Raw genomic sequence first — 12,068 nt, forward strand, 5'->3', positions numbered from 1 at the left:
TGCAGGGTGGGAGGTAAACAGTTGAACTGTGAACAAATGTGGCGTCGGGGAAAACGAACTGCATGAACTTTTCGACCGCTGTATTCTATTAGAAAATGTAATGACTTGTTTTTAAACAGTTCAACCGAGGAAATTCTTTATCAACCGATTTCGAAATATTAGAAGGACCAGCAATGGGATTTTCAATAATGTGCCTCCTTTGTGACTTTTTCCAGCATCGTTTGGGTGCATAAGTGTAAATTCTCTCCAACAGTATGACATCGTCACAGGAAAATCTACTCCGGGTTTGCCCTTCAGTCCACTCTTGTGAGTGAAATATTTGGTGACATGTCACCGAAATGTCAGTGTATATTTACCTCTATTCTTTCACCTCCACAGTACCAAACAACTACAGGTAACATTGTTGGAATGCATTGCATAACACCTGGCGCCATTCTACGGCTCTAGCCCCCCCCCCCCCTAAAAAAATACAAATAAAACTAACAGCAGTAGCACAATTTAATAGGTGACGTCACGTGCGATGAGTCTTGCCCCCAGAAAATTTGGCTCTAGAACCGCGCCTGCAAAGCACACTGATGTGTTAAGAACTTTCCGGCACGGGCACCAGGCAAAATTTCCCTTCCCTGAATATTGCACATTCACATACCAATGGTACTGTTGTCAGGAGTGCTGTCAATCAATACAAGCTTCTCCATCACAGCGCATACTGCAGACAAGTACATTTGTAACCCTTTCCAGAGCTTAAAGCATAAAGCTTGATTTTAAAATGGTAAACTTAAGCATTTATCAAGGTGTACGAGAAACCAGCTAGTTTGTGTGAACTTGTTCTTCACACAGTCTCCAGGCATTCTTCTCATGCCGCCGTCCTAAAGACATACCTTGGGAACATTTCAATCATTTTTTATTCAATGTCCCCTTTTTTCAACCTACTCTTCCACGACCAAGAATTGAAAATAGAAGGTCATCAAGTGATGGCAGTGAGATGAAGAGAAATCTTACAGGACTGACCAACAGCAGAGTGCATTCCAGCAATTGTGCAGATCCACCAATTGCACCCATTAACAGCATCTCAAACAATGACTCCTGAAATACTGCACTCAATAATTTGATGCATGTACATCTTGATAAACTAATAAATATTCTGCCTAGAACAAAATATCAATGGATTTGTATTACGAACAAGGCAGTCGTCATAATTACACTGGCAAGTCTACCAGATGGGTACAAACATGTAGTACACTGAATAAAAAAGTTTGTACAATGCCGAGCCAATCTGACCAACTTTGACATAGAGCAATGGTCAACAGGGGTCCATTTGTGATGTATGTTTGACCAGTGTGCTGATGCCAGAGTGCATGTGCCTCATAGACAAAGCAATCAACTCTTGACTGGCTCCCTGCAATAGTGCTATGCATAGTGATGCGCATGGCTACCAACCCGCAAGGCCACCACCTTCAGCCGGCGATTCAGTAGTCACACTGAAAAAAGTTGGAATTGAATAGTCAATAAGACTAGCCCCTTTACTTCCAACAAACACAATCACAGCACAGGAAAACTATGGTCAACGATAGTTTTCAATTAAACTGGTTTGGTATAGCCAAAGCACACGACAGTTGTTGTCGTGGCAATGGATATTCTACCGTACATGACTGATGAAGCAATCAGTTATCAACTCCTCAGAGGTCAAAGTTCATCATGGCAGCTTATGGCACTGCACTGAGCCCCAAGTTATACTTCATTGGCAGAAGACCTTCAGAAAAAGTTCCTGGCAACGAGGGTGAATATCTTAGCCCAGAGAGGGACTCGGCGTTCCTGCCTCCTGAATGTTGATGGGGTCATGACCTCTGACAGATTAAAGAAGTCTTGTCGCTCCTACGATGAAAAATGAGGAGAACTGGCATACATTCTGTAGCAATGACTATTACAGATGAAAACCATTTCTGTTCAAATTTAAAGGTTTTTGAATTTGATTTACATGTCTCTGTGTTCTTTTTCAATTGATAAACAGATTGCAAGAGAGATTTGTAAAGGGGTAAATCTAGAAATCAGGGGTCCAAAAGTGTGACATTTTGCTGGGTTACATCCAACCTTTGTTATTTGACATGGAAATATCACCGGAATTGATTTCAATTATTACTATTTGTTTGGCAGGTAATTTGCATTAATTCATCACTCTTGGAAATTACAAAATGTGTTCTGAACTTACAAAATCGTATGTCAGGGCACGGGCACGTCATGACAGGGGCATGAAAAAAAATGGACCCCTAATTTCTGGAATTACCCAAAGGGATTTTGATTACTAAAAAAACATCCGTATCATTGTAATGAGAAGTATGTTTGAAGGATGTTACAATTAAGTCAAAGAATTATTTCTGAAATAACAACATTTTGATTTCTCAAAATGGACCCCTAATTTCTGGAATTACCCAAAGGGTTTTTTGATTACTAAAACAACATCCGTATCATTGTAATGAGAAGTATGTTTGAAGGATGTTACAATTAAGTCAAAGAATTATTTCTGAAATAACAACATTTTGATTTCTCAAAATGGACCCCTAATTTCTGGAATTACCCAAAGGGTTTTTTGATTACTAAAACAACATCCGTATCATTGTAATGAGAAGTATGTTTGAAGGATGTTACAATTAAGTCAAAGAATTATTTCTGAAATAACAACATTTTGATTTCTCAAAATGGACCCCTAATTTCTGGAATTACCCAAAGGGATTTTTGATTACTAAAAAAACATCCGTATCATTGTAATGAGAAGTATGTTTGAAGGATGTTACAATTAAGTCAAAGAATTATTTCTGAAATAACAACATTTTGATTTCTCAAAATGGACCCCTAATTTCTGGAATTACCCAAAGGGATTTTTGATTACTAAAAAAACATCCGTATCATTGTAATGAGAAGTATGTTTGAAGGATGTTACAATTAAGTCAAAGAATTATTTCTGAAATAACAACATTTTGATTTCTCAAAATGGACCCCTAATTTCTGGAATTACCCAAAGGGATTTTTGATTACTAAAAAAACATCCGTATCATTGTAATGAGAAGTATGTTTGAAGGATGTTACAATTAAGTCAAAGAATTATTTCTGAAATAATAACAAAAATAGGATGGTATCATAATGTTAGTTTCGGCCCTATTGCAATTTCGGTGGTTCACAAATTATCACTTAATAATACACAATCACTGTTGTATTTGTGACCAACTTTTTTTTCAAAACTGAAAAAATGGAGGGTGATCGTAACTAACCCCACCTCCTGTATTACCTGATGAAGCTGATTCTGCAGCTTGTCATTGGTTGTTACAATTGCCAACTGTGCCTCAAGATCACGATGCACTGACCTATGACCTGCAGCAAAGCAAGAAAAGCATTGCACAGTTGAAGCAGCTGATACAAAAATCATGTCAACAGACTTTATCCACAAAGAAGCCATTTTTTATCATGTTCCCTGAATCTATCTCATTCAATGTAATCAATCAAATGGAATGGTGCCAGACTATTTTCAGTTCCATGCCCCACTTTTTTTTTAATGTTGCATAATATATTAAGATTTGATACAACACAAATTGTAAATTATTCATCATCGTGAATTAAATTACTCTGTAATGAACTTTAATTTCATTGCTTTTATTTTCATTCTTAGGTGCCAAAAATGAAGTTAACGTCCGTTTCCATTAATATGGCTGACTTGTGAAAAGTCGACTGCTACTTTTTCAAAAATCTGTGCAGTAATAAAAATTATCTCCATTTCTGCTTAAACTTTAATATTTTGAAGCCAGCAGTGTTCATCACCTTCAACTGACCACAAAAATCATATTTACAAGAATGAAATTAAAGCACCATTTCTCAAACCTCAGAGACATTTACATGTCTGTGGAAGCAGCTTCAGCCAATGGATAAGAAACTGTCTGACTTTTGGTCCCTGACTTTGGAGAGCTTTCTGACTTTTGGAGACTCTAGCCCTACGCGATGCTGTTTTCTACTTCAGGATCATCAAATTTCAACAAAACAACATCGCAGATGGGAGTATTTCCAACTTTGGTGAACATGGTAGGCCTAGAAACGTTTCAATGGCAAGCAAGCTGACGATGCAGACAAGGTCTTGAAAAATGACCACACTGTTGGCACCAAGCCAACATGGTTTCATTCAATAATCATTGGAGACGGGAACTCTGAATTTAAAGAGCACCTAATATAAATAGGGTTCCAGATATCATAATACTGAACGGTAAACTATCACTAGTCTATATCAGCCGAAAGCTGTCGATTCCATCCAATCCTAGGAAGTTTGGGGAACTTCTTCTACCTACCAAAGTTTGGAGAGCCAATCAAGGTTAGTGAGGGCAGAGACTCGCCATGGAGGTAGTACCACAAACCTGCAATGTCACCAAAATTATCCCCAAAGTGATGGGGCTTCTTAAGGGCATTCCCATTAAATAGAAACTTTATTTGAACGATATAAAGAGCATTGATTAAGGTGTCGAGTACAATTTTCTTCGATTTCTTGTGGGACACAGCATCCTGTGTTAAGTATTAATGTGCTTCTTGCAAGTAGCGGTAAGATCTCAAACATTTGGCCCAATTTAACAAAACGGGAAAGGGTTTAGAGTAAAGAGGGTCTGTTCACTTTTTAAATGAGAGCATTTACAAGAAATAGGGTGTTAGAAAGTCTGTGTATGTCCAAAACCATAGTGGAGCGACCTTTCAAGTGCTTTTTTATAGCTTCAAGAATCAATCTACATGTAGGCCAAATCAAGACTTGCAATTTTACCTCTAGTTGTGGCTTCAGGGAGATTTTGAATCTTTCTTTTTAACATTTTGGCTCCAACTGAGATCTCAACTTCACAAAAGTCCAAGGTGGTTTGTATGACTTTCTACCTTTGACATGGAAGGTCCACCCTTGCCTGAAGTATTCATGCATGCTGATTTTGTCTGCTTTATTCCGCCATCGGACTTTCCTCAAAAAGTTCCTGGCGATAAAGGTGTAGGCTGCTGGCACGTAACCCGAGATACCCCTTGCACCAAAGAATCCATTGGCCTGAAAGTAGCCAAAATCAAATTGAAGAAAATTGCCTTTCTGTGGAACTTCACAACAAAAATCTGTTTCAGGAAGGCATATTATGGGCTTCTAGAATGGGCCAATCAGAAGTCAGAAAAGCAGTAACTGAAGCCTGAAATCAATTTACATACTTAAAGGTGACTGACCGTTGATCATTCCTACTGAGGACTACTTTTCTTCTCTCCCATCTCTGTGAGTCAGGTTCGAATCCCACTCAGGTTACCTTGAGTTTTGGATTTCACTCCTTTCCTGATGCCATTTGGTTTTCCCAAGAATAATTTCCCTCTCATATTTTCCAGTAAAAGGACCACTATGGGAAAGAAAAATCTTGGGCCTACACTGCAAGCCAAAGGGTAAGCATATTTTGCTTTACAATGTAGATACGACATTGACGCAAAAAAATTGGTCGATGTTGACATCTCCAATTTATGAAATACTTGCAAGTTTCAAAAGTGTAAATTTCTAGTATACCTGCCCCCCCCCCCTTTCTCGAATTTCACACAAAAATGGATCCTGCTCCATCCATCAAATCCTTCACGACAAATCGTACCTCAGGGGATGCCATCAGAATACTGTATGTTGCCTTTGACCCCAGCACCAAGTCCATGTATTCTCTGGTCAGATTGAAGTAGCCAGATGCCAAGGCCAGATGTGATGACTCCTCAGCTGATTTGAGAAGCTGACACGTGACATCCTGGTCCACCGTCACCCCAAATGACCCCATCTGGATGAGAGGGAACACTAGGGTATCCCCAACTTGATTTCTGTGCGTATTGCTGTTTGAGCTGGTTGGTTGAGTACCACACTGGCTTTGCTTGGGCAATTTAACACTCTGGATACACGACTCAGAATTTGAGGCAATACAACTTGAAGTTGATTCTGTGCCGTCATTTTTCTTGGTCCTTAAGAACTTTGATGTTCCTGAGCAAGGCAGATGGGTACCAATTAAACCAGCAGTCATGTCTGTGGAGCTGGTGACGTCCTTGTGCATTCCCCTATACGATTCCCACGTGGTGATTTCGTCATTAGGATGCCTGTGTTTTCTGCATATAGACTGCCGGTGACTGTGTCTGGTTTCCTGGCTGTGGCTAGTGTGTCTGGGTTTGGTCATGTGACCACCAAACTGGTCCCATCTGGATGGATCTATGACTTCCTGTATCCTGTCCCTTGCAACTTGCTTGAAGTTCAGCTCATCACCTGAAAAACATTTTGTTCTCTATTTTACAACACCTTTATTTAGTTGATGTCTGTGATCGTTTCCACGAATGTTTAACATTGATTGGTTCAAAGTGAGATATGAACAATACTCCACTTCTAACAATTATCACTCTCCAGCAAGCTCGGTGGTCGAGTGGTTAAGACGTCTGCACTAGTAAGCAGGAGGTCATGGGTTCGAGTCCCACCTGAGCAAGCTTTTGAATTTTTTCGCAAGCTCTCGGACAAGCACTGAGCATACAGTGTTTATCAATATATACGTTGGGTAAGGGCAAAACCTGTTATATAAATTAACATCTCCCCAATGCAAAAAAAAAAAATACATCTTGAAAACATTATCACTCTATCAACACTGAACCTTCCGTTTGTTCTTTTCAGAAAGCACCTCAATACTAAAGAATGCCCCGTGACACTTTATATACGATCCCTTCAATCTTTTGTCAGCTGTTTACAGATTCCTGCTCATGTGGAATGTTCTCGGACATACCTTCGTATGGATGAATGCCGACTTCTGGGTCAAGGGTTAAACTATCATCAGGGTTCAGCTGGAAGGAGAAGGAACTAACAGTGGACACAAGCTCCTGGAAGAAGTCTGCCAAACGAGGGCAGTCTTCCAGCATCACGTAACGGTCCTGGCGATTTGTGAAGTAGGACTCACTTAAATTAGCCCTGAAAAAAATCCAACATATGCAATCACCAGAATCAAAATACATGTAAGAGGTATAAATCAGAGAGGGAATGAGGCTTCAAGAATAGATTTTCAAAAAGAAATTTTCAGTCTGGGAAAGTTTCGGATAATACTTCAGATATTTAGCAATACCATTTTTGAAAGCTTTCACAACCATGGAATTTTACCAACCAAAACACAAAACAAAACAATCTTCAGCCGAATTTCACTTACAAAAATGAGAAAAAATGGGAAGGATGCTTCCTGTCTGTTATTAAAAACTCTCCTACTAAAACAGGGTCAACTGAGGCACAATGGCATCTGACCATCATACCCATTGAGTATCATTTCAAACCAAGCTGGTGTACACTACAAAAGCCAATTTCAGTATCAACGCTTAGAGATCCCAGACAACAGATGAACTTACCCGCTGATAATCAGGGTATCGTCAAAGATACAAACTTTCAGGTGGGACAGGCCAATGACCTCATTGTATCTCTCCGGAATCATCTTCTTCAAGAACCCTCTAAGGTCTGGGGTGTGATACAGCGACACCCGTACCTCTGGCTGGAAGTTCCGAAGGAGAGGCAGCAGCATTGTCCTGGAGTTGTGCTTCCCACGGGAACCTCGCGTGCAGTCCAGGAGGATCTGAACCTCAAGAGGTGTTGAAGAGTTGGCAAGACGGCTCCGCCTACATGCCTCATACAGTGAGACAACCTTGGGAACAAAAAAAAATCACTCCAAATTTCACCCTCAAGAGGTGGACGATGATTAGACTCATGAAGGAAATCAACAGGAAGTGTTTAACCCTTGACAAAAAAACCAATGCTTGGAGCTTGGAGAGGTAGCATTATATCCTTTGAGTTGGGTCCAATAAATGAGCCGGTAGCCAAGTCCATCACAAGTTCATCACAAGTCATACAGCCTTGAACCACGTCACAAGCCATTGAAAAAAACTCAGACAATAGCATTCCTGTCACTGAACATCTTGCTTCTTTTGACAGGACCTGTGAAAAGCCTTGTGGCTAGTCTACAATACATTTGCACAGCTTGATAAATCAAAACTAAATGCTTAATGGCTCAGTGCACTTATTCCAAAAACTTTACAGGGAGAGAGGGTCTCACACAGATCATGTGACAAGGTGATATGTTAAATAAAGCAATAGAAACCTCAATCATGTTAATGAGTTGGTTTGGCAGAATCTGGTATATTGATATATTGAGGTTCTACATTAAAAAGTCTTTGCCTTTAATACCCTCCCTGATCCTAAAAAATTCAGCAGGTGGTTTTTGGAGGATTTTTACGGGACTGAGATAGGTTCAGTTTTCTATTTTTACAAAGAACATGCACTGGTGTCCTGCTCAGTAACTGGTTTGGGACGATTCAGAAAGACTCCTTAGGCTTAAACATCCCAAATAATCAGTGTAATGGTTGCTCCTACCTCATCAATCACCACTCTGACTGAGCCATTTCACCTTAGTCACCTCACAGATTATAACGATACTCACAAGCTCCTCCTCCTGAGTTCCTGTGCCAAGATAGAGGGCAGCAAGCACCACTCGACGTCTGCACGTTTCCACCCGTTCCTACAACAAAGAGAGGAAAGATGATTTACCTGATACTCAATAGGTCATGTGCTCAATGAACCGTTGACCAAGTGGGGACTCTTCAGCCAAATAATGTCAAGGGCATATGTTGAGCTAAAGTCCCTCTTTGTCAGTACACAGGTTTCAAAATGTGGCAAGCATACAGTGTATTAAGTTATAGAACACCGAGAGTTCCAAAACGTAGAAGGGTAAAGTTATCTAACTCAAGATCATTTCAGCACTGTATAAATAGAGCCAAATGAGGAACCTGGTCTCATTCTTTCTGTCTTAATGCAAAGCTACCCAATGGTCAATATTTCTTTAAAAATTGGATGAGTGTCAGTCTAGTCTGAATCAAAATCATTCACTTTCAATCACTACTACAATACATGTAGATAAAAGAAAACTTCTTGTGCGACCTGCAATAAGCCTTTTGCAAATTAAATTTAAACAAAATCGGGTACATTGAGTTTTCTGATTGCATAAACAAATTCCCCAGACTAAACACACTGTTGCTGTACCTCGTGATTCGGGGCAAGCTGTTGCGTAGCAACCGCCATCTCTGGAATGGACTGGTTCCTTTGTGCTCTTCTTATCCATTAAGAACAGTGTATTGTTGCAAGGCGTCTCTTATGTAACTAAGCAAAAGCTTGCCCCGAATCACGAGGAATAGCAACAGTGTCTTTAGTATGGAGAATTCTAATTGCTATGTTCACATGACCTTAAAAAACTCAGTGTACCAGATTTTATTCAAATCTAACTCGCAAGAGGCTTATTTTGGAGGTTATTCAGGACTTTGAACTTGTACGAAGGATGAATTTTAAGCTCTTTACAGATTAAAGAGGTAAATTTAAATAAGATGGACTTGGGAGGTTTTCAAAATCTCAAGGTCTGTTGGGATTGACTAAATACCTGACAGGCCAAATCTTTGTATTGTCAATATCGTCCCTCCCAATAATGATATCCCTAAAAAAAATGAATATACATTTGATTTGATGAGAAAATACATACCTTGAGAGTCTCAAAATATTCCTGGGGTCCTTTCAGAACTGTGATTTGATTGCCACTAACCCAGAACCCTGGTGCTCTATCAGAGACCCAGGCAAAGTGTTCAAAGACATCAGCATCACCCTCCTGCAGTGTTCCCCTGGAACAGAATGATGAATGTGATGACGAAGCACCGGGAGTGTCCTTACTCAAACAATAAGCCCGTCTTTGAGGCAAGTCAAATGCTTGTCGGTAACTCCCAATAAGTCTCCCATGGAAAAGACGGAGCCTATTTTGAAAAGAAAAGAAAAAATGTAAGACTCAGTGACTGAATGAACTTTAAACACACTCTAGGCTTGGTTGACTAGACACAACGGACGCAGAACCGGAGAGCAAACCATACAGCCACTGGGAAACAGACAGTGATAGATATGTAGAAGCCTTAGTGTTAAACAATGGGCTCTGAGCTGGACCAAGAGAGGGCACAATTTTCTTAGCAACAGAGGCTCCTTTGGTAGGGAATTCACTTTGCTCGATCACAAACGACTATGAGGTGCAGGCAACTTGACCAGGAGCCTGGTCAAGTTATTAATTAAACAGCCATTGTGATCTCTATGGACCTGTTATCCCTGTATGGTTCCCTTACCCAAAAGTTCCAGACTGTGTTTATTGCCCATTCCACAATCAGCAATAAATTAATGTAGTAAACGAAAGGCAGTATCGAAGCAACATAATAGAAACCAATATTTGTCCCATACAGGAATAGTGTGGGAAGTGCAGTCTGGACAAATTGATGAACTGCTTGGATGAATGAAGCTGTAGAGCACTGTGGGGCTCAGAGGAAGCTTTCCTGCAAAGTATGGGCCTTTTGCCACTTTTTACTAGTTTGGGTTTAGGGCCAAGACCACAAATGTAGTCCAGACTAGACATATAACATAGGCAGCAATACTTTGTTTTCATCCTCAAAAATCATAGTTTGAACCGTCATTTCCAATAAAATATCTATCTAAACACATCAACACGTACACATTTTAGAAAATCCATTAAATTTAATCAGAAGCCATAAAAAAGAAAATTTCACTGCCACAATTGCAGCAAAATTCATACCACAAAGGCATACAGCTGAGATTGAATACATGTCCTGCAGACCCCAAAAACCAGTGTGCTGATCGATAAAATCCCCGTCAAATTTCACAAATCAACAAAAAATAATTAAACAATTGATCAAATATAGACAAGAGAAAGTCTAATGTCATCTCTGATAGAATTATCAATGATTCTGACAACTGTTCTGATGCGATATTTAACCCCGATGAGAAGAATGAATTTCAACAGGTTTTTAAGAAACATTTTCTGGACAAGGCAAAATGGCCGACCTGTGACTACATATATGTCACCAAATCTTGTGTATTTCGTGTAGATTCAAGAAAACATCATAGAAAAGGGGTTCCATATAATTTGGGTTATTTTGAGACATGGGGAAATACCAACACAGCTGCACTGGAGCACTAGACCAGCAAAAACAAAATCTAAAATGAGGCTGTGTATCAAATCGAGAGCACTGCTCGACAAAGACTGCCACATACCTATATGGATCAATGGAAGCCTACATTTGGGGGAAATATAAGGTCCAGACAGTGGAGATAAATCCAGGAATGATCATCATGGTCCATCGGGAGAAAAAATGTTGCATCCTGACTCCACTTCAACAGTCATGTTCTTCAGAATCTTCAGAAATTTAACTACATGAAATCGCCTGGATGGGCTTTCTAACATGTCTATGTACATGTAGTGTACTCTCAGGTTGGTCATGTTGGTTGTGCATTCTCAATTTCAGGTCATGTACATGTCATGCATGTACGTTTGGTGAATGGATATTTTTCTACACGTATGCTTGTGAATTCCTCCAATTTTTTCCCTGTTAGGCCCTAATTATGACTTTTCATGTCATTATTGCTTTCGGAATAGGCCATGGATTTTTTTCCTACGTACGCCTACCTCCATGGTACGTTGCATGATTGGCACTGCCATGATGATGGGCATCACATTAAATTGCTGCATCAAATTTAATAACGTTATCATTGTTACTGCGTTTATGACTACCCGACAAACTAACTGTGTCTTAAGATAAAGGACTGTCGACAAATACCCTTAAGAGACAAACAACCTTCAGAAAAAAGCAAATACTGGGCCAACCTTGCGCCATGCCACCATAATGTTCTCAGAGACGACACTGAAGCACGAGCAGCCTGCACGGGCGCTGCCATCTTGAATGTCTTGAATGCACTGTGTCAGAAGAGGGCGCTAGTACGCTTCGCTTATGGGTGCACCACTACAAATAAATTCCCATAGACAGCAGTGATAAATCCCCACACTTCACAAATATTTTAAAAATGCTCACAACTCTCACAGGTGTTCAGGCTGCACAGAAAAATGATGTTCCACATGTCCTCTTTCATGTTCCTTTCAATTTTCGGGGGGTTGACCAATGAATTTTTGAGAAATTTTCACCAGAAGCAGACCACCCCTAAAATGAAG

The 12,068-nt window shown here is 39.9% G+C and overlaps 1 protein-coding gene across 1 annotated transcript; it reads right to left on the bottom strand.

Annotated features, from left to right (window-relative positions):
- Nucleotides 1-63: 63 nt before the first annotated feature.
- Nucleotides 64-11,814, bottom strand: pgs1 (phosphatidylglycerophosphate synthase 1). The gene is made up of 10 exons (XM_022229304.2): nt 11,727-11,814; nt 9,555-9,819; nt 8,466-8,543; nt 7,384-7,673; nt 6,777-6,958; nt 5,625-6,271; nt 4,894-5,053; nt 4,326-4,391; nt 3,281-3,363; nt 64-1,872 (listed from the first exon to the last, which is right to left on the bottom strand). Exons 1-10 carry the CDS (start codon nt 11,795-11,797, stop codon nt 1,753-1,755), a joined length of 1,962 nt encoding a protein of 653 aa, XP_022084996.2. The 5' UTR covers nt 11,798-11,814; the 3' UTR covers nt 64-1,752.
- Between the last annotated feature and the right edge of the window lie 254 nt (nt 11,815-12,068).

Source organism: Acanthaster planci, linkage group LG07, assembly GCF_054643075.1.
Source record: "Acanthaster planci isolate LZ-2023a linkage group LG07, COTS_SCS, whole genome shotgun sequence".
NCBI classification, from domain to species: Eukaryota; Metazoa; Echinodermata; class Asteroidea; order Valvatida; family Acanthasteridae; genus Acanthaster; species Acanthaster planci.

Excerpts from the sequence above, each read along its gene's own strand:
- pgs1 (XM_022229304.2), bottom strand. The coding sequence starts at position 11,797 with ATGGCAGCGCCCGTGCAGGCTGCTCGTGCTTCAGTGTCGTCTCTGAGA. Across the intron at positions 8,544-9,554 it reads AATATTTTGAGACTCTCAAG|GAACGGGTGGAAACGTGCAG; the intron begins GTATGTATTTTC and ends TCTTTGTTGTAG. Across the intron at positions 7,674-8,465 it reads GAACTCAGGAGGAGGAGCTT|GTTGTCTCACTGTATGAGGC; the intron begins GTGAGTATCGTT and ends TTTGTTCCCAAG.